At 34.6% G+C, this 24,284-nt stretch overlaps 1 protein-coding gene across 1 annotated transcript in view; it reads left to right on the top strand.

Annotated features, from left to right (window-relative positions):
- Positions 1-24,284, top strand: part of LOC135124925 (neuropeptide Y receptor type 2-like) — a 29,858-nt gene that overhangs the window by 283 nt on the left and 5,291 nt on the right. The window contains exon 2 of the mRNA XM_064050144.1: positions 19,562-19,808. Coding sequence (XP_063906214.1) covers positions 19,564-19,808 — 245 coding nt within the window. The 5' untranslated portion in view covers positions 19,562-19,563. The remainder of the gene's footprint in view (positions 1-19,561; positions 19,809-24,284) is intronic.

Genomic DNA, 24,284 nt, shown 5'->3' with positions numbered 1-24,284 from the left:
CTTCTTCCGTGTGTTTGCACATGTTTGTCAAGTGCGAATTGATACGTTCGCATATTTTAACTGTACCGGTGTGATTAGTTTGTTTACTTTTGAATCAGAGAGTGGTTCACTGACTTGTGGACTGTTTTGATTCGCGGAGGAACTTATTAAATCTTAATTTATATTATTATTTCATGGATTGTTTGGTGGAAGTGTTTCCTTGTTTGATTGTTTGTGAGATTTTTTCTCATGAATTGACACAGTTTTCTAAAATTAGGAATGATTTTAGACAAATTAATGTTGTTTCTCAGAGTGGAATTTAACACCCGCGGGATTTATTTTTTTATACACTTCACTTTGTTTACTTTTTGATAGAGAAAAAAAGTTTTAAATTAAAGCAGTATTTTTTAATATTTTTGAATTAATTACTACACATTATTACAAAAAAATTAGATAACCTCACCAATTTTTTTTAAGTATCCAAAATTCGTTTTTAATTTAATCAGTAACATATACCGTTCTATCTAATTTTAAAGCAACTTACTGGATGCCATGAATGGATACATTTCACTCAGTAATTTGTAATCATTGTTAGAGTTTACCAAAATTTCAAAAAGTCCACTATAATCATAAACTCGTACTTTGCAAATTTCTGAGATAACTTCGCCGATTTTTTTTTTTTTTTGGAAAGAATGAAGTCACTAATTTTAGTTACGGTAATAATCTTAAAGTAATGTGTTGTGTAATTTCGAACATTATTGATCTGATAACATCATCACTATACAACTTTTTTCTACGATTCATGTGAAACTTAACCTAGCAAAATTCTGAGATGACGTCATTGATTTTTAGGAGGAGGTGATCTCAATAACTTTGGCTAGCGCGATAATCATAAAGTAATCTGTTGTAAACTTTCGAAGATTATTGATCTAATACGGAACCCCCTTCTCTAAAATGAACATAAGAAATTAAATGAAGAATTTCTGAAATCTGGAAGAAAAATAGTGGAAATAAAAAGAAAATTTTCTATTACAAATTATGAAAAAGAAAACACTCATGTTACAAAATAAGCTATTTTTGGTTTAATCAGTCGTTTCATGTTTTTAAACATTCTGTATAAACAATTCTTTAATAATTTTTTTGAGATGACGTCATCAACTTTCTGAAAAGCATATATGTATAAATAAATTATAATTATTCGAGAGTGAGATTTATTTAACAAACTTCTGTGATGGCGTCACCGATTTTTTGGAGGCAATAAATAAATACATTTTTGTTAAAGTAATTAAATCTTTATTCGGCATAATCGCTGAATTAAAATGACCCTATTTCAAGACAAAAATTTGTACAAAGTGAGAAAATATAAGGATTGAGAAGTAGAATAAATAATAAAAAAAATATATGTACATCTATGGAAACAAAATAAATATCTAAAGAAGAAAGTTGGCTACTAAACACACCTGAAATACATATAAAGAAACAATGGAAAAGTGAAAAAGAAACCCAAAACAACACTTTACAACTTGCTAAAAAAATATGAGCAGAAAAAACAAAATTCTCACATTAGAAAAAAATTACAACAAAATAGAGAAGAAACGACACCTAAACAATGGAAGAAATAATCGGAAAAATGTAACTTAAAAACAAGAATTCAATATAATAATAAGAGGGTTGAAACAAGGTGACATACTGTTCACAGTATTAAGGAGTGATGTTATAAAAACGTGCTTTGGCATAATTATTCATCAAAAATTTAATAAAAAAATTCTGACACAAACCCAAAAAATGTAACCGAAATTTAAAATAATAAAAAAAAAAATAATGTTATTATAAGAGGAAAATAGAAATATTAAAATTAATATAGGACCACGAAAAATACAGTCAAGTAAAACATAGTCGATTGATTTGAATAAGAGACTGCAAAATAAGATTACGGTAACGATAACGATAACGATAATTACACTTAAAGTAATTATTCGAGAAAATAAAATACGACCATTTAATGGAAACTTGGAAAGCAAGAAAAATCAACAGAAACGCAAAACGATGACCTATACAAACGTGAAAATATACACACTGTATATTGAACAAAAGAGGAAGAATGTAGAAGGAAGTAAGATTTATCACTGGTTGGACAGCAGTAGATAAACTTTATGTAAGAAAAGTAAAAATATTGCTCTAGACCATCCATTCGCGATTTTAATATATATATTTACGTTTCCAGGAACAATGTTAAACACACTGAAGGAGATAATATTAATCAGAATTTTATTTAATTCCTACTTCCAATTATAAAAAATAAAGAAACCCCAATTATTAAAAATATTTACCGCACTATTAAGTTTTTTTTTGGCACTTTTAAGATCTTTGGCATGAAATTAAAATTTTAATTTATATAGTCTTAGATGCAATAGCTTGCGTATTAGTGGAGGTTAAGCCAAGTTAAATCACAAGTTGAGCAGTTTACAGGACTAGCTGGTAGTGCAACTATCAGAAAGATTAAAAAAATTAAGTACTAACCAATCAATTTAAATTACTCTAAATTAAGTAGGACGATTGAGAACAAAGGTAAAAATAAACTACACAGAAGTTGAATAAAAGATATAAAAATATCAGTTAAAAAACCACTATTTTAAGCTTTTCCTGTAAATATTTTTGTGCAGACTTTTTCACTCTGCAGAGAAAAACAACTCATTGTTGGTTGTTACATACATATCCAGCCGCACATTTCCAAACAACTTAAAACCATCGCTTTTGCTATTTTTACCCGTTACGAAACAATTAAAAACAACGCGGCTTTAATTATTAATACACACTAACCACAGCTACTAATCTCTTCCAAAAAAAAAACTGAAATCCTATCGATAAACCACAAAAAATTCCCATAAACCATTCGACTTCACTCATCCACCAGCATCGATTATGCCGTAAAAATTCCATATTTTATACAGAAGATTAATAATATGAAACCGAAAATAAATTATCTTTTAAAAATAACAAACAAGACTTTTACGACGTGCTGATTTACCATTTTCTCCACGCTAGGAACACATCATCGAAACCGAGCTTTGCATGTAAATCCATTCAATTAATTACGTCAAATTCCCCCAATTGTCATCCATTTTTATAACAGTTGCGTCATTCGCAAAATGGAAACCGTATCTACGTAACAAACAGATCCTGTCAGCTGGTGAAAAGACGCTCATTCATGTTCCAGCTAATACTCGGAAGTTTGTTTTAGTTAAAAATGCTCCAGTTACAAAGAAGTTAAATTGTGAGATGAAACGACACGAGGATGTAGTTTACGTGTTGGCAGCGCTCGCTTCGCTCGCTTTATATCTTCACCAGCTTTTAGATAAAAGCTCTTGTTAATTATGGTTTGCTACGATAGCTAATATTTCCTCACTTTAAAATAGGTCATTCCGATTTTAGTATCCCTAATCACTAATTAATTAAAACTGTAATCGATAAGCAAACAGAGCGATAACTTTTAGACGAGAGAAACGAACAGGAAACTACTAACAACTTCCTGTTTAATTTTGTTGTACCTGAGTAGTTAGATCTGTGCGGACAGATTGGTTTAGCATTAGGTACGCAGAAGAATAAAATTCGCAAAGTTTGCAACCCCTCTGTGGCATATTTCTGTTGATAAGACCCAAACGGCAATAAAGTTTAAATGATCGTGTTCGGTACACAACGGGAACTTTTAAAGAGGTTGTAACATCGAGCCAATATAGAGTTCAACCTTATCAAGGGGATGTATAAAAGTATAGCCCTTTAAAAAAAACGTCGATAGTCGGTTGGGTGTCTTTTTCTGTCTGGTGTACTCGAACGAGCATTAAAATGTCAAACTTTTGACTAAATTAAGACAGTTTCGGTTTGAATACTAGAAAAATTGTTTGTATTGTTGCCTGCAGAATAAATCAGTTTTGTACGATAGTATGAAGCATGAAACCCGTTTTCGGGTAGAAAATTCTTTTCTTTTTCGTCTGAAAATACAAAATTTTCCCATTTCCACTGCAACTTCCGCACCGCCGCCCCTTCACGCTACGCTACGTCTGTATAGTAACGTAATCCAGAAATACCAGCAACTAATAAAGTTTCATTTAATGGAGTGCTCTCGACGCTATTTACTCATCCCCAATATGAGATATCAAAGTTCAAAGCACGAAAATAACGGCATTTGCATGCGCGGAATGCAGACGGGATTTTGTTTTATTGCAAAGCGTTTCAAGACCACCTGTACAGTTTCAATGAAATTGCAGTCATTCTAAAGCTGCTTCAGTTTTCTGATCATTTGCGGATTTACGTCCAGTTTAAACAAAACTCGCCTTCCTGTTTTTTGTTTCGAGCGTTTGATAAATGGGGACTTATTTCTGGCGCTAAGCGCGTTGGGAATGGTCCAAAGTGGTTTTCGATAACAATCGATTGCTGGGGGTGGGATATAAATTAAACGTTCGGGATTAGAAATTCTCAGATGTTGTATTTCTTAGAGGTATAATGAATGGATGCACTTAAATGCGACAATGTCGGGTGTCGGCGATAAATTCCTGGAATCCCACCACGACTGCGCCAAGTGTTATCTGCATACACATATGTGTATTCAAACTGAATTTTGCCTTATAAATCTTTACTACCTATATTCGGTTGTGACTTTCATTCTAACTAGGTTGTGCTAGTTGAAATGAACAAACACGGGATTGTCGAGGGTTGTCAATAAGAGAAAGTGGTCACAGCGATATTGAGGTCTTCGTCCACATACAAATACATTTTATTCTTATCTCGAACAGGTTTTTATTTGCTAAGCCGTCCAATTTTCGGCTCAGTTCCGCTGGGGCAAATGTAATAATTTTCGATCAAGGCATTCTCGACATCGTTTACTTGACTTATCAAAAAACAGGGACGTTTGGACAGTTTCATTTGATTTTAGTATCTAGTTGGTTTTGTAAATGGGTCATTCTCGGAAATAATCGTTAAGTGACAATATTTTTTAATGCTAGTAGAATTTTAACACAACACAACCGAAACTAAAAAACATGTTCTCAAATAATTCTACACTCTTAAAGATGTTAAGAAATGTAGGGCATCAAGCGTCTTATTTAATTTTTACTTCCCGAGCGTAAGCAAAGGAAGTATTGTAATCGAGTCCGTCGGCCGACTCTCTACTTTTACGTTTTCTCGATCTTTCATGACCCCTAGAAGACGAAGAAATAGGTCTCCCATTTCCGTCTGTCTGTCCGTCTGTCCGTCTGTCCGTCCGTCTGTCCGTCCGTCTGTCCGTCTGTCTGTCCGTCTGTCCGTCTGTCCGTCTGTCCGTCTGTCCGTCTGCCGTCCCGGATTTTTATTAGACAGATAATCTCCGAAAGTACTCGACCGATTGTTGTGAAATTTTGTACTTATATTAAGAATATCATGTAGATGGTAAAACGCTAACCAAAATTTGTCTAATCATCCCCACCACTAATGCGATGACGTCACTTCAAAATTGTACATAGTAAATGGGTTTTCAATTGTATAAAATAACATAGTCCTACACATGTAGTTTACAACTCTGAATCGACTTTTCACCCGAAACGTCCAGATTTTTGGAAAAAAAATCAAAATTATAAAACAACATTTTGAAATTTAATTTTTAATCTGCTAACCAGAATGCTTTGAAATGTTGCAGATGTTTTAAGGCTCTAAAGAGCATCATAAATCTTTAGTCAAAAAATATTTGCTTATCCCCTCCAAAAACTTGATGACGTCAGCTCAAAAGTTTGTGGAATAAATCATATCTAAAATGTACAAAATATGATGAGTCTGTACTTGTGATCTATCACTCCATTCATATTTTTTGGATTTGCATATACAGGGTGACTCAAAAAAATTAATGAATGCGTAAATTTATTTTACTGATTTACTCAGAAACTACAAAACCGAATGCTTTGAAATCTTGCAGATGTTTTAAGGTTATAAAGAGCATAATAAATGTTTAGTCAAAATATATTTGCTTATCCCCTCCAAAAAATTAATGACGTCAGCTCGAAAGTTTGCCGAATAAATCCTATCTAAACTGTAAAAATATGATGAGTCTGTACTTGTAATTTATCACTCCATTCATATTTTTTGGATTTGCATATACAGGGTGACTCAAAAAAATTAATGAATGCGTAAATTTATTTTATTGATTTACTCAGGAACTACAAAACCGAATTCTTTGAAATCCACTGCGAAAAAAAAACATAATAGGCATGCAGTCGTCACGTTTCCGACAGCAAGGGAAGAACTGTCTAAACTCTTTAGACCAATTTTTTTAAGTGAAAATTTTCCAATGGTCCCCCCTTCTTCACTTTTCGGCCAAATTTTGACATTTTCAAAACTTAACTAAACACATTTTCTTGTGGATTTCGAGCTCTAGAACTCATTTCCGGAATCGTTTCTTTGATAACTGCAACCGTTTTTCCGGAATCGGCCGTTGAAATATCGAGATTTTTAGAAATTTTCAAAAATTCGCATTTCCTGCCGATTCTTCCGAAAATGTTCCTCCGTGACCATCAACACGCTATATTTTTGGAATCAGCTTGTCGAGATCTACGTTCCTGAATTTTTTCGCAATTTTTAGACAACTTTTTTTTTAAGTGAAAATTTTCCAATGGTCCCCCCTTCTTCACTTTTCGGCCAAATTTTGACATTTTCGAAACTTAACTAAACATATTTTCTTGTAGATTTCGAGCTCTAGAACTCATTTCCGGAATCGTTTCTTTGATAACTGCAACCTTTTTTCCGGAATCGGCCGTTGAAATATCGAGATTTTTAGAAATTTTCAAAAATTCGCATTTCCTACCGATTCTTACGAAAATGTTTCTCCGTGACCATCAACACGCTATATTTTTGGAATCAGCTTGTCGAGATCTACGTCCCTGAATTTTTTCGCAATTTTTAGACAACTTTTTTTGAAGTGAAAATTTTCCAATGGTCCCCCCTTCTTCACTTTTCGGCCAAATTTTGACATTTTCGAAACTTAACTAAACATATTTTCTTGTAGATGTCGAGCTCTAGAACTCACTTCCGGCCTCGTTTCTTTGATAACTGCAACCGTTTTTACGGAATCGGCCGTTGAAATATCGAGATTTTTAGAAATTTTCAAAAAATTCGCATTTCCTACCGATTCTTACGAAAATGTTTCTCCGTGACCATCAACACGCTATATTTTTGGAATCAGCTTGTCGAGATCTACGTCCCTGAATTTTTTCGCAATTTTTAGACAACTTTTTTTGAAGTGAAAATTTTCCAATGGTCCCCCCTTCTTCACTTTTCGGCCAAATTTTGACATTTTCGAAACTTAACTAAACATATTTTCTTGTAGATGTCGAGTTCTAGAACTCACTTCCGGCCTCGTTTCTTTGATAACTGCAACCGTTTTTACGGAATCGGCCGTTGAAATATCGAGATTTTTAGAAATTTTCAAAAATTCGCATTTCCTGAAAATTTTCCAATTTCCCCTTCTTCACTTTTCGGACAAATTTTGACATATTTTCCGCAATAGTTATTAATAATAAAGTAGAAATTCGTTAAAACGCCGCACTTTTACGCCAAAACGACGCGATAATCTTGCCGCCATCCAACAGAAATTAATAGTGAACACAAAGAACCGCGACACGTGACCTTCGGACAGCTAGCTCAGGTGACAGTGACGTCATCGTACGTCACGATGAGATTGCAAGAATTATTTTTCATATTTTGGCCGGGAAAATGCATATTTTCGGGGATAATTTAACAATTTTTAAACAAATTGATTTGTTTTTAATAATTTCGGACTTGTAGGACAACGAGTTTCGATTTAATTATCATATTTATTTATGCTTATCATATTTAAACATTATAAGTGATATTAATTATGTTTAAAATTTATAAATGAATATCGTGCAAATGTATAGCTTTGATCAACCAACTTCAATCGTTTCGAAAATTTTCCCAAAATTTAAACATTGTCGAGTGAACGAATCACGGAATCCGATAAATTAAAACTGAGGTCGTACTTACCCTGTTTTCGGTCCTTTTCGGAAAAATATCCATTTCGTTCGTGTTTACACTACTAATACAACACATTTTCACTAATATTTATTAATAATAAATTAGAAATTCGTGAAAAGAGCCCTACTTTTAAGCCAAAACGGAGCTCCAATGTTGTTGCTACCAGACCGGAATCAAAACTAAACACAGAGGACCGAAAAATGTGACCTTTTATCAGGTAGGTCACGTGACAGTGACGTCATCGTACGTCACGATGAGATTGCAAAAATTATTTTTCATATTTTCGCTCAGAAATTGTACATTTTCGGGGTTAATTTAACAACGTTTAAACAAACTAATTTGTTTTTGCTAACCTCGTGTTCTTAGGAAAATGGTTTTCAGTTTAATTATCACATATTAATAGTTATCATATTTAAACATTATGAATTATATTAATTACGTTTAAATTTTATTTAATTATATCGCGAAAATGTATAGCTTTGGCCCACCAACTTCACCGATACATCGCAGCATAGATCTTTTATCAATAGTGCCAACGCAATGTTACAAAACACTAACATTGCTGATTTAGTGATGACGCTTATCAAAGAAACGACTCCTATTAAAGGTAGAAGTTGCCGAGGAAAAAAAGAAAAATGAAGGAAAAATTTGTTAACAACTTGTCTTCACATTTGTCCTTATAAATAATAAATTAAATGTAATACATTTTTGTTTCCTTAAGAATACAAAGTTAACAAAGTTAGTCGAGTTACAAAAGTCTCTTTTGCTCCACGTTGGCCACCAACGAGCGATTTTCAAGATTTTTGTGAAACTTTGCTGGTTTTGAATTTGAATTTTCTGTTCTCGATAGTTGATGCTCAGCAAGAACCACGGGAAGGTCTGGAGCAGATCTCGCTAGGAAAGGAGAGGGCTAGGATTTGTTAATGAGGGATAGAACGTTATACAGTACAATACAAAAGAAATACAATACAGGTACCTACAATCTAACTACAATACAGAATACACTACAAATACAGATACAATTTAGATACAAAACAAATGCAAAGTTAGTACCCAATTCATCACCGGAAGAAATTGCACCAAAAATTGAGAATGTTGCAAAATGAAAACCCAAGCAAGCACACCGATGGAACTCGGAACGAAATCTATTGGTCGCAGTGCTCGTTCGCCCAAGAGAGGAACGCAGCCGCATAGATCCAAGGCCGTCTGACCTCATCCTTAAAGAATGATGCGACCCAGCGTCTAAGGGCCAATAGAACCCCCCCAGACCAAGAGCTTCTGACGACATGGAGAATTCCGACCCGGAGCCAAAGGATGCGCTGTTGCAAAATGAAAACCCAAGCAAGCACACCGATGGAACTCGAAACGAAATCTATAGGTCGCAGCGCTCACACGACCAAGGGAGAATGCAGCCGCATAGATACAGGGCCGACTGACCTCATCCTTTTCGGATGATGAACCTCATCCTTTTAGGATGATGACCCAGCGTCTAAGGGCCAACAGAACCCCCCAGGCCAGAGCGTCTGACGACATGGAGAATTCAGTCTCGGAACCAAAGAATGCACTGTTGCAAAATTAAAACCCAAGCAAATGCACCGTGAAAACAAAGCATTTGCACCACTGGAGCTAAATTGGCAAGACCCAAGTTAAGTTAGTAACACATACAATATACAGTACAAAATGGTTCAATTACAAAAGTTACAATATACAAATTTCTCCACGTTTGCCACCAAAGAGCGATGACTATGCTCGCTCGTTGTTGTTGCCCAGCAAGAACCAAACAATACGAGGAGGTCTGGAGTGCGTCTTGCCATGAGAAAAACAATAAATTAGAAATTCGCGAACACGGGCTACTTTTAAGCGAAAACGGAGCTCCGAATGCTCAGATGTTGCTGCCACCAGACCGAAATCAAAACTAACCGAAAACCGCAATATTTGTTCAGGTGGCTCTCGTGACAGTGATGTCATCAAACATCACGATGAGATTGCAAACATTATTTTTCATATTTTGACCGGAACATTGCACGTTTTTGATATGTTCACGTTTGTAGGAAAACGGCTTTAATTATATTAATTAATACTTATCATATTTAAACAGTATATATAAATTAAAACTACAACCGTATTTACTCCGTTTTTGGGAATTTTTGGAAAAATGCACACTTTGTTTCGTGTTCACAGAGCTAATGCAGAACATTTTCATTAATATTTATTATCAATGAATTAGAAATTCGCGAAAACGTGGTAGTTTTACGCCAGAACGGGGCTCCGAATGCTCCGACGTTGCTGCCACCAGATCGAAATCAAAACTGAACACAACGGACCGAAGACCGTGCCTTTGCTCAAGTGGTCACGTGACAGTGACGTCATGGTGTGTCACCATGAGATTACTAAAATTATTTTTCATACTTTGCCCGGAAAATTGCAATTCAACAATGTTTAAACAAATTGAATTGTTTAAATATTATTTAATTGTGTCATGATAGTTTCTTAGCAGTGTTTGCACGAGTTGATTTCATTAATAATTGTAAATCTGTCATTTATCACCATGTGTTATTATACACAACGAATAATTTTAAAAATAAATAAATAAATAAATTCGCCACTTAGTTGCGAAATTGTTTCCTTACTTTCCTTATTCGGAACAGACGTCTTCACGTGGTGAACGTTCAACTCAGACTGCCCAAAAGTGGCCGCCGACCTGTATATATACCGGTTGGCTGACGCAACAAGACGTTCGCGAATGTTCGGGAAGCTATTCCTTTGTCTGAATACGTCGTGACGTCACGATTCGCGACGTCACAATATGAATCTTTAATTTATCAATGTATTATTGGCAACTGAAATGTTTATATAAATCTTTTTAAACATTGTTTGTTTATATTTGTTAATTTACAATGTACAGGCTAAAAAAATTGTTAAATACTGATTGGCTAACGCAACAACACGTTCGGGAATGTTCGAGAAGCTATTCCTTTGTTTGAATATGTCGTGACGTCACGATTCCCGACGTCACAATTTAAATCTTTAATTTATCAATGTATTATTGGCAACTAAAATGTTTACATAAATCTTTTTAGGCATTGTTTATTTATATTTGTTAATTTACAATGTACAGGCTAAAAAAATTGTTAAATACTGGTTGGCTGACGCAACAACACGTTCGGGAATGTTCGAGAAGCTATTCCTTTGTTTGAATATGTCGTGACGTCACGATTCCCGACGTCACAATTTAAATCTTTAATTTATCAATGTATTATTGGCAACTGAAATGTTTATATAAATCTTTTTAAACATTGTTTGTTTATATTTGTTAATTTACAATGGTACAGGCTAAAAAATTGGTTGAATACCGGTTGGCTGACGCAACAACACGTTCGCGAATGTTCGAGAAGCTATTCCTTTGTTTGAATACGTCGTGACGTCACGATTAGCCACGTCACAATATGAATTTTTGATTTACTAATGTATTATTAGCAACTAAAATGTTTATATAAATCTTTTTAGACATTGTTTGTTTATATTTGTTAATTTACAATGTACAGGCTAAAAAATTGGTTAATTACCGGTTGGCTGACGCAACAAGACGTTCGCGAATGTTCGGGAAGCTATTCCTTTGTCTGAATACGTCGTGACGTCACGATTCGCGACGTCACAATATGAATCTTTAATTTATCAATATGTAAATAACAACTAAAATGTTTATATAAATCTTTTTAGACATTGTTTGTTTATATTTGTTAATTTACAATGTACAGGCTAAAAAAATTGTTAAATACTGGTTGGCTGACGCAACAACACGTTCGGGAATGTTCGGGAAGCTATTCCTTTGTTTGAATATGTCGTGACGTCACGATTCGCGACGTCACAATTTAAATCTTTAATTTATCAATGTATTATTGGCAACTAAAATATTCATAGAAATCTTTTTCTAGACATTGTTTACATTTGTCAATTTACAATGTATAGGCTAAAAAATTGGTCGAAGGCTATTTCGACAGAACTTCCCTCGCTTCTGAAATACAGCCCAACAAATACTGCTTTTCTGAAAAATTATACCCATAAAATTTGATTTTAAAAAAGCCTAATTTTGACAAATTACGCTAATAAAATAGATTCTAATAAAATAGAGGGTGGGCGGGCGGGGTTACTGTCTGTAAATAAAAGATTGTGGAAAAAAGTTAAACTTAACCCCGCCCACCGTGTTCTTTCATTTTTACTTCCCGAGCGTAAGCAAACGAAGTATTGTAATCGAGTCCGTCGGCCGACTCTCTACTTTTACGTTTTCTCGATCTTTCATGGCCCCTAGAAGACGAAGAAATAGGTCTCCTATTTCCGTCTGTCTGTCCGTCTGTCCGTCCGTCTGTCCGTCCGTCTGTCCGTCCGTCTGTCCGTCCGTCTGTCCGTCCGTCGGTCCGTCCGTCTGTCCGTCTGTCCATCTGTCCGTCTGTCCGTCTGTCCGTCTGCCGTCCCGGATTTTTATTAGACAGATAATCTCCGAAAGTACTCAACCGATTGTTGTGAAATTTTGTACTTATATTAAGAATATCATGTAGATGGTGAAACGCTAACCAAAATTTGTCTAATCATCCCCACCACTAATGCGATGACGTCACTTCAAAATTGTACATAGTAAATGGGTTTTCAATTGTATAAAATAACATAGTCCTACACATGTAGTTTACAACTCCGAATCGACTTTTCAGCCGAAACGTCCAGCTTTTTGGAAAAAAAATCAAAATTATAAAACAACATTTTGAAATTTAATTTTTAATCTGCTAACCAGAATGCTTTGAAATGTTGCAGATGTTTTAAGGCTATAAAGAGCATCATAAATCTTTAGTCAAAAAATATTTGCTTATCCCCTCCAAAAACTTGATGACGTCAGCTCAAAAGTTTGTGAAATAAATCATATCTAAAATGTACAAAACATGATGAGTCTGTACTTGTGATCTATCACTCCATTCATATTTTTTGGATTTGCATATACAGGGTGACTCAAAAAAATTAATGAATGCGTAAATTTATTTTATTGATTTACTCAGGAACTACAAAACCGAATGCTTTGAAATCTTGCAGATGTTTTAAGGTTATAAAGAGCATAATAAATGTTTAGTCAAAATATATTTGCTTATCCCCTCCAAAAAATTGATGACGTCAGCTCGAAAGTTTGCCGAATAAATCCTATCTAAACTGTAAAAATATGATGAGTCTGTACTTGTAATTTATCACTCCTTTCATATTTTTTGGATTTGCATATACAGGGTGACTCAAAAAAATTAATGAATGCGTAAATTTATTTTACTGATTTACTCAGAAACTACAAAACCGAATGCTTTGAAATCTTGCAGATGTTTTAAGGTTATAAAGAGCATAATAAATGTTTAGTCAAAATATATTTGCTTATCCCCTCCAAAAAATTGATGACGTCAGCTCGAAAATTTGCCGAATAAATCATATCTAAAATGTACAAAATATGATCAGTCTGTACTTGTGATCTATCACTCCATTCATATTTTTTGGATTTGCATATACAGGGTGATTCAAGAAAATAAATGAAAGCGTAAATTTATTTTACTGATTTACTCAGGAACTACAAAACCGAATGCTTCGAAATCTTGAAGATATTTTAAAATTATCATAAGCATGGTAAATTTTTGATCAAAATGTATTTGGTCGTCCCCCCTAAAAAATTTATGACGTCACCACAAAATTTTGCTGAATAAATCCTATCTAAAATGTACAAAATATGGTGAGTCTCTTCTTGTGATTTATCATTCCATTCAAATTTTTTCGATTTGCATATGCAGGGTGACTCAAAAAAATTAATGAATGCGTGAATTTATTTTATCGATTTAATCAGGAATTACAAAACCGAATGCTTTGAAATCTTGGGAATATTTTAAAGTTATTATAAGCATGGTAAACTTTTGTTCAAAATGTATTTGTTCATCCCTCCTAAAAAAATTGATGACGTCACCCTTAAATTTTGCTGAATAAATCCTATCTAAAATGCAAAAACTATGATGAGTTTGTACGTTTGATTTATCATTCCATTCATATTTTTTAGATTTTCTTAAGAGGTGGTTCAAAAAAATTAATGAAGTCAATTTATTTTATTGATTAAATTAAAGGCAACACTTATTATTAGTATTACACCCCAACCAACCTAATTTGGTAGACACAAAATTTGTTAAAGGAAAAACTCTGTTGAAACATAAGGGTAGCACGCTTATTTACATCGACTTTAACATTACAGACCTGCATTTGTTTTATGCGCTCACTTGGTTCCGCGAATGTGGAATAGACATGTTTATAATCAACCAATTGTGAATTTCACCGTCAAGAATTAAAATAAAACCCAATGTTTTATATAATAAGCGGAAGTCGAAGCAATAAAACCGATGGTCGTTTTGTTTACAGTTTCTCTGTTTGACTCTCACGTATGCTGTTACGCTTGTCATCTTAAATTAAGAATGTTTATACATAAACGATTTTCAGTTGCCCCTCGTATTACTAGACAGCGGATTTCTGTCGGGCTACGTCACGATTATAGGGGGGGACGTGCTGGATCGCCGGGTGATAGATAATCACTGAATTTAATCGGTACTAATTCCATAAATATAATTAACGATTTATTAATCAAACGGCTAAGTAAATGAGAACGGGAATTAACAGCAGAGTGCAACGAAACAGCGTTATTCTAATCTCAAATAAACGAAGTGCAGTCCGCAACCGCAATGAATTCGCATCCCGTACGAGCCGTACCGAGTTTGGCCTTGCCTAGCCCGACAGAAATCCGCTCTCTAGATATTACACACCGGCGCCATATACGTGAGTAAATTGTTTCGTTATTTTATTGATTATAAGAAATCAATATTCAAAACGACCCGATTCATTTTCCAGAAAATTTGGGAATACAATAATTTTATTCTTAGTATTACACTACATCTATCCCAACTGATATACGTGTCCTTGCAAAAATGTTGATGACGTCATCACAATTTTTTTTTAAATTCCCACTACAAAAATGTAATGAGAAAAAAAAAACACAATAGGCATGCAGTCGTCAAGTTTCCGACAGCGAGGGAAGTACTGTCTAAACTCTTTAGACCAATTTTTTACAATTTTGATGTTAAATCCTGCAATAAACAACCTTTAGGAGTCTTTTTTTTTAATTTCAACTTAATAATAGTTTTAATTATTTTACCTAAATCGAAACCGTTGCACCTGCATTTTTAATGATTTTGAGCTTTATAAGATACCCTTCTTAATTAAGAAGAAAATGAGAAATAAAGAATTCTTTGACTAGAAAATGGTGTCTTTCTACTTTTAAATGTTGCTTTAATACTCTCATACGATTCATGTTGCTGGACAAATTGCCCGTTAAGTTGAAAAATGTTTACTTTACACAAACACCTACCTACCTAACTCATTCCTAGAGAAGTTGTAGTAATCTAGAGACTTCTGTGACTTTTTCAAGTGCTTAACTAACTAATTCAGTAACTTATCCTCCAAGTAATGAACATCATATCGGAGATTTTTTTTAAAAGATGATGATTCTAGATATCTCAGAGAAAATGGGGACTTTAGATAATCTAGAGGATCAACGAACAATTTACGGATTTCAAAATCTAAAGAGAATTCAGAGTACGGAGTTTAGAGGGTCTTCACAGCATAGAGAATATAGAGAATCTAGAAGCTATAAACAGCTTAGAGAATGTAGAGAACTTAAATCGTGTAGGGTCTAAAGAGGTAGAGAGCCAACTGTAAAAAATCTATAAAACTAAAAAGTCTAGATTCTAGAAATCTTAGAAAAATGAAGACTTTAGAAAATCTACGGAGTTTGGAGGATTTCCAAAGCAGGGAGAATCTAAAGTATCTAGAAAATTTAAATCACTCAGAGTCGAAAGATTTTGAAGAGTTGACAGTAAGTTGGAGAACCCAGAAAATCTGGTAACTCTAGATTCTAGAGATCTTAGAGAAAATCTAGAAGGTCGAGACAATTTAGAAATTTGAAAATCTAAAAAGAATTTAGAGTACTGAGTTTAAAGGGTTTCCAGAGCATAGAGAACATAGGATCAGAAACCATAGATAGCTCAGAGAATGTAGAGAACTCAAATCGTGTAGGGTCTAAAGAGTTTACAGAGCCTACTGTAGCTAGAATGTCCAAAAAGTTTATATAACCAAAAACTCTATCTTCTCTAAATCTTAGAAGAAATGTTTTTGAGTATCGTGTCGTTCAAAGAATAATAATAAAAAAATAAGGATTTTGCAATTAATCTGAGCCCTCTTGGCTCACGACGAATATAAAAATCATCACAATTTAGACAGGGTGGGTGGGCGGGGCTTATATTTTGCTTTTTCTTTAATACGTAGTAATCATTTTACAACAAGCAACTTAAAACATGTTTAAAATGGTAAACTTTTGTGGGAATATATGGATTTTGTAATTACGTTCCGCCTCTCGGTTTGACAACGAATGAAAACTTGATCATTGTTGAGGTCGGGGAGGTATGGGTGGGGTTTAATCAAGTGATGAATGCTTCATTCGTTGTCATACCGAGAAGTGAAGCTTCACTGCAAAATCCATATTTTCCTACAAAAATTACCATTTTGAACATGTTTTAAATTTTTGTTGTGAACAGATGATTGCATATATTAGAAAAAAAAGGCAAAACATAAAGGAACTAGAAAATTTTTCGGTTTAAAAGCGACTTCAACATGAGTAGGAACAATATTCTACAACTTATTCATTCTTTTCATATCTAATTCATTCGTGATTCCATTTTAAAAAGGGTCTTCAACTAAATTTTAACAATTCTTCAAAGGTATGGTTCAAGTTCGTGGATGTTTTAAATAATAATTGATGTTGCAGCTTTAAATTCAAATTTGAAGAGGAAATTAGTGAAAGATGACCCGTTTTTGGGTTTTTAGACGGTAATTGGTAACAATTATAGGTTAGAATGTTTTTATAACTCAAAAAGTGTCATACTCACTCTATTACTACCTATTTTAATGTAAATTTAATTATACATTGTTTTAACTATTTATGTATTTACCACATTATTTTTTCTTCCTATTAAGGACATTCGTGTTCATTATTCAAAACAAACCAGCAAAAAATTCAATAATTCGACAACTTTGAAACTTCTCTCCAGTAAACAGTTTATGAAACGAATGAAATCACTTCAAACCCCGCTGCGAAAACTACTAACGATTATTCATTTTTACAGAGGCTCTCTCATCGACCTCATCCTTTCGTCATTCCTAAAATACCCCGAGCTATAAAACCAAAACGAAACTCACCTGTGCGAGTGCGTTTAACAGCTTGGGTAATAAAAAGTAAAAACCACACAAAAGTAAACCAGCTACCCATAACCATCGATTTTAACAACCGCTCGAAAATAAAAGAGAATTGTGGATATTAAAGTGAAACCTTGAAATTATCATTGCGAGGGCGTTCAGTTTAATCCCCTTAAGAAATAAAAACTCGCCTGATTTTTATTCGCCTTCCTTATTGTTCTACCTCAGTTTACGATTATTAGAGTGGGGCAGTTTTCGAACTCTCCTCGTTTAAAACTTTGATTAATTTTTATTTATTTCGAGCAAGACAAGCGGAATTAGTGGTTTGGTGATTGATGAAGCTAAAACGCGGAGATCTATCTTGAGGAGTGGAGTTATTAGCTTGTAATTGAAACAATGATGACGCATTCGCGTTTGCTATTTCTAACCACCACGCTCTCTGACGAGGAGTAAATATTTGCACCACTTCGTACAGGATGTCATAGTCATGGGTAATAAAATTTGACGTCTTCATATACAGAATGGGTTTTTTTTTCAATTTTCTCCGCTCGCACGACTACTCGATTAAAACTCATTTTTCAATTTTTTCACCTTTATTTTGACTTATCTAGGTTGAATATACTCATGGCTTGTCGACAGGTAAACTGCAGATTGAGTAAATAATGATACACATGCCAGAGGCAACGCCGTAAATATTATTACTGGCTGCCTGGATAGTTAATTTTTACTTCCCCAGAGGTTTGTACAATGCGAGAATGTCAGTTTCCCGTTTCCGCGTATCTGTCATCTGTCTTCCGTTTGACTGTCTGTTAGTGATTTTATTAAACACGCGATCTACGAAATTACTGGTTTTAATGAAAAGAAGGGCAGATATTGTGCTTCAAAATTATGTAAGTGCACTTGTGCACGATACGACGCTTCTGTTCGGTTGGAGTCGTAATTTTCAGTAAACCACTTATCTGATAATGTACAAAGGGTTAGACAGAATCTTGGCTGCACTACTCATAATTGAAGCTTGCTCGTTTGTGGAATGTATAAGTGGTGTAAGAGCTACTATAGGTCTCGAGAGATGTTTCATTAAAGGCCCGACTTTGCACAATGAAGAACTTGCAACAAATTATATACTAAGTAAACACATTTTAAATTATTCCACTTGCAGCGCTTGTAATCAGTATAATAATACGTTGTTTCTGATGTTACTTTCTTATTTTTTTTTAAGTAGCTTATTCTTTATTTTTACGTTCTTGTAGGCAGCATGGTAGAATTTATTAAGTTTATATTTGTACATTTTGGAAGTTTTTGGTATTCATTGAAATTCAGATTGACAGGTCTTAGTTTCAAGAGATATTTTTATATACTTAAACATTATAGCAACTTTTGATAATTTGTCAAGTTTCCACATTCGTCATTAATCAGTTTATTTCTTCATAACAGTCTTTACCATATTAAGCTAGTTTGACCAACATGATCAGACTGTTCAAGTAACTTGCGACTCTATAATCCGTTTTCATTACCTACTAAGTTTCCTATGCACGTTAGGATTACTTCTAAAACAAATTTATTTGACCAGAAATTGTTATTAAAATTTCGTCCTAATTTATAATTATTTTAAAGAGGAGTTATAAAACAGAAACATCACTAAAACCCAAATAATTTAACAACTATAACTTTTGAAGTGACGTCATCGGTTTTTGGAGGGTATGACCAAATGAGTTCTAATTAGCAATCTGTATGTGGGGGGAGCTGAGACAAATTTTAATTACACGACATTCTTAAATTAGATCTAAAAGTTCATAACAACCAGTCCAATAGTTTCAGGATTTGTTTGTCTAATAAGATCGCCAACTGACAGACAGACGACAGACAGACGGAAACCCTGCTTAAGCTCCAGAAGTAAAAAACATTCCAATACGTATCCTCCTCCACTAAAATTAGAATCCGCTTTATAAACAGTGGCTACTTAGTTCCTTTTAATCGCGCCACCTCGTTCACACACACCTACTTCAACCAGTTCCTTTGATAAGATAACCCGATTTGATTTGCGCTATGTTGCTGAATATTCAGCAGGTTCAAACTGTCGCCGCAGCGATAAAAAAGCCAGAATTAATCTACAATCATCTCCACCATCCACGCCATCCCATCACTCCCAATAAACCCGATTACAACGAACCCATCCTGATTAGCTTAATTGAAACGAATTGTTGTTGTCGATAGCCTTCCATATGCCGCATCATAAACAACCTCATATCTCTCATTCCAGATATGGTCGCTGTGTTAGATCTTCTCCGGTGGAATTTATCGCCTATGGAAGAACCGGACTCCTGGAACTCCTCCTACGTCAACGTCAAGGACAATGCGAGCATGTGGGGCGATCGCTATTTCTTCACTTATTTTACTCAGCTTAATGGTCGTGATGATAAGTCTCTATCTCTGGAGCTGGCCCTACTCCTCTCGCTATTCGTCATAGGAATCGTCGGGAACGCTTCCGTGCTGGCCAGCATTTTCAGGTATGGTGGATGCGCCGGGTAAACAACAATGCTAGATCCTGGGAACAATTACCCGCGAAAAGTACGCTATTGATTGTTGCATCAAAGGATCTCCGGGGCTCAAAATGGTCTAGGTAACAAGAGGTCGTTGATCTCGTGGAGAGGGAAATAGTGCTGCTGATGCTGGCAGCTCGTGCAAGCTCTCACATGGAAATTTAATTAGAGGAGCTTTCGTTTTTTACTTGGAAATTTACAAAGTGACCACACGAGCTGTACAGTTTTTTCGGGGTGAAAGCACTGTACAGCTGTATTATTAAAATGCGAAAGAGACTATAATAGAATATACCATAATTGGAAACTAGCAAATGTTCGTATTTGATCTACTTATATGTCAACAAATCTCCGAAGAAATAATTATTAGCAATTAATAGATAAAAGAACGTGTTCAACAGTATATTAATTAGAATCTGGATAACAAAGCCCATTTATTTTTAGTTATGGAGATAACCTTTCAGCCTCTAAATCTTTCGAAGCCTCCCCTGTGGCTCCGCTAAAGATAAAATAAATGATAAATTATAGGCAGACGTATGTTAGAAAATCGACGCAGTACGTGATTTATTTGTTCTAGCTACACAAATTATTCTGTCGTTTTTAAATTCTGTGCCATTATTCTTCTCCTGAAATGAGAATGTCTGCTGCCGCCTGATGAATTGTTAAAATGGTTATTTTCGTTTTACTTGAAAAACTGCGGTCCCATTTGGAAAAGCACAAAATAATCACCAATAATCATTTTTAACTTATTAAATGTTACCAATATTAAATTTTGGGAATAGCTCAATCAATAAAACTTTATTTACGAAAAATGTTTACTAAATTCCTAGTGTTTAATAAACAACTTTCACAAAGTGCAATTAGATTTTCTCATATTGTTACATTGTAATTCTGTATATTTATTCCACAAAGGTAACAACCCACTCATTTCCTTTTCATTATTTTTAGTGCTTTGTATGAATGGTGCGTTTATTTCTGAATGTTTCTAATTCTAGTTTTTTGAGTTTATTTAAAGGCACGTACTAGTCATGACTTTTTCACTAGCAGCCATGAAGCATGCAAATGTCGACTCATTTAGAGGTAGCAAATTCAACTTTTGCGACCACGGGTTCAAAAAGAAGATTGAGGTTATGTACGCAATACTTGATGTGATTATTTCCTAAAAAATGAATAAATGTGTGCTACTAACATTACTTGAGTATACGCATGGTAGTTGGTAGACGGTAGAAGATAAAATGATTAATTCAGCGACAAGTGTAAACGGTTTTCTTTGTGTTGAAGATTTAGATTAAGTTTGATTAGAAATCAAAACAAAATCATGTTGCGTCAAAAAATTTAACGTTTATTTTTTCAGTTTATTGTCTTATGGTTTCTACTAGTGAAAAAAATAGTATATTAACCACGGTTGTAAACCCCTTCTAGACCTCGCGCTTCAAAGCCCTCGACGCTGCGCGTCTCGGGTTCTAATCTGCGCTCGGTCCAGAATGCTTGGCTTTGCAACCTGGGCTAATAATATACTATTTTACGTTGTTGGCCCATTTTTTTAATATTTCTGTTAAAATAACGTTATAACAGCAACAATAATTGTGATTTTTGTATCGGAAAAATTAATACGTGCTTCATTTTTACTATTCGACTTATTGTAACAGGGTCAGCTAATTTCTTGTTTTCTCCAAATTTTATAACCCCTAAAAAAATAAGTCTCCCGTTTCAGTTTATTTTTATGCAAAGTCTGCATTTTTTTACATAATTTGTTATGCATTCTCAGCGACTGTTTGATGATATCATGTCAGAATTTTTTTTTATGATTTATTACTTTCTTCTAATTTTTAAAACTAGGGTTGAAAAAATTATGGGGAATTTTGTTTTCGAAAGAATTTGAAGTTTTGTTTTAAAAAGAATTTGAAGAAACCTTGGAGATTTTACTGTTTTCATTTAAACTTAAGAAAGTACATCTAGACTGCGAGCGTAGCGAGCACACTCAGTCCCTATTAAAAATATAGTCGTCAATGTCACTGAGAAGCTAAAGGATGGACAAAAAATGGGTGTCTTAAAATGTTTGTGTCTCAAAATAACCTTTAAAAAATGTTAAAGTTTCCGAGTGTTTTGTTTTTGAAAGAATTTGAAAACGCTTCGAACACCTTGTCCTTACTTTTTGAAAACATTTTCAAAAAGTCTTAGAACGTGGAATCAATGAAATACTTTGTAATAAGTGATAATGATAAACTTTCAACGGTTGAAAGAATCTTTGGGAATTTTGATTTAGAAAAAATGTGGTGTTTCTCTTGAGGCTTCCCAGGTTTGGTTTTTGAAAACTTCTACAAAAAAAGAAAAAATGTTGAAATCTTCTGTAACATTTTGGCAACAATGTAAAAGAATTGCTCTATAATTAAGACTTGTTAAGAAGTTGTCAAATGTTGATGACATCACCTAAAAAATTTGATAAGTGGATCTTATTTTCATTTATTTATCTTTTTAATAGAAAATATGCTTTTTCCGTTTTATCCTTTTTTCTCACAAAATACCGACAAACATTGTAGACGCCCTCAAGTCGGGATTACATGAACTCGCCACCGACTTAATATTAGGATTATCATCACAATCCACCAACGATAAGCCCGAACTTTTTAAATTTTGCGCTTCCACTAAAACAAAACCAACCTCAAGTTCTTCTAAAGCCAACTTTAATCCAGCGCACACATTCCGGATATTTAACCTTGTGGTCAGGTAAGCGAATGTCGTATGTCGGTATTGCACCAATAAAGGGTGGTTTATCGCGTTCTTGCCCTAGGTGAGCCGAGTTCATTGCTCCCCCTGCACCGAGTGCAATATTCATTTTTAATTATAAACATCTCGACCATATTAACTCATTTGCCAAACTCAAAGCGCCGGTTTCACTCCGTTGGATGCTTAATAGACAGTTAATTAATTGTCGGCTTGTAAAAAGCAGAGCAGGGATGAAGATTTACACGCTGGATCAAGAAGGGAGTTAGCGGCACGTCGGGATTGTTACTGAAAATCGTTGCCTCAGAATAGTCATTTTTTCGTTTTTCGTTCAAAGGCTCGGAAACGCCATGTTTAAATTATAAGTGCCAAACTAGAATAAAAGCATTTCGTTCTCGTTTGCTTTATCCCTTTGATGTCTGGCTACAGTACAAATCCGCGTCAAAGATCACAGGGATGTTTTATTATTTATTACGATTATTTGCGAGTTTTGAAAATTAATTAAGTACGTGTGCGAAGCATGCTAATGGAAAAAGTATTCGTATTTTGGAGATTGTTATTTAAATTAGTTTTGCGAGGAGTGGGTGGATTACGGAAATAAGAGGATATTCACCTTTGAGTGTACAGGGGAAGGCTTAACTCACTTTCGACGTTCCCCCAAGGGCCGGTCCTAAGCCTTTAGCTCCAAGGCAATAAAGCGAAAAGCGCCGAAGTGTGTATTTGCAATTATCAAAAGGCTAAAGATATCGCAGTAATTATTAAACTCAATTTTCTGAATGAATTGTTTGCGTCAGGACGTGTTGCTCGCTTAGCAAATTTTGGCTTTGAAAATTCGACTTCTCAGTATTCTACGACTGTTCTTTATAAATCGGCGTAACAAAGAGTCACCACTTTCCGTTTATTGTTCTGGAGCCCCATTTTCCTAACTACAATAAATCCATCCCAACTCATCTAAATGAAAAAATATCTCGCAGTTTAAAATAGATGTACAAAAACAAATCCTATGAATAAAATTCCCAGATTATGTTAATCTTTTTCTGCGATAATAAACACCGTCCCAAACACCGCACGCGTTCGCCCTACCAACCCATTTCGCGATTAAAATAAAAACCACTACGAGCCCCAAGCCCTAAATTAAAAATTCTAAACAGTTTGCACATTTTCATCAACTTTCCGGATTATTTAGCATAAAAGTAGGCCAGCCGCTACAAAAATAATTCCATAATCTCCGAAAAAACGAAGAACAGAGAAGTTCCAGCAATCATAATAATAATGTGTAAATGATTATTCGCAACGTTAATTGCGAGAATGGGGGCAGAGCATTTTTATTCGGGTCAGTACAGCCGGTAGTTGGGGTTAAACTGCTCGGAAAATTTAAATTTTCCGATTCGAATCATAATAAATAATCGCGCTCTTCGCGTTTTTAATCGATCTATTTTTAGGGCGAAAGTCTGGGTCACTTCCTCGACATTAATCAAAGGAAGATCCTGTTTATTGCGTGAAAAATCGCACAATTTGTTCCTTGACCTCGTTGCCAAATGTCGCATGGAGGGAGAAAGCGAAATTATGAACAGCCCACCCCCGCGGGCGCCGAATAAAAATGGACCTTGCGTTTAAGGGCGTAAGGGCTTTAAGCGTGGACACTTGACGGATTTTGCCTGGCTAACACTTATTGTGGTTACGGATGACCTTTGAACTACTTCAGCGAGAACTGTAGGCGAT

This window comes from Zophobas morio, unplaced genomic scaffold (genome assembly GCF_036711695.1).
Source record: "Zophobas morio isolate AGI-343-1 ecotype UQ-CSIRO unplaced genomic scaffold, CSIRO_AGI_Zmor_V1 ptg000008l, whole genome shotgun sequence".
Classification (NCBI taxonomy): Eukaryota; Metazoa; Arthropoda; class Insecta; order Coleoptera; family Tenebrionidae; genus Zophobas; species Zophobas morio.
Note: the sequence above shows the minus strand (reverse complement) of the source record. Positions and strands in the feature narration are given on the sequence as shown.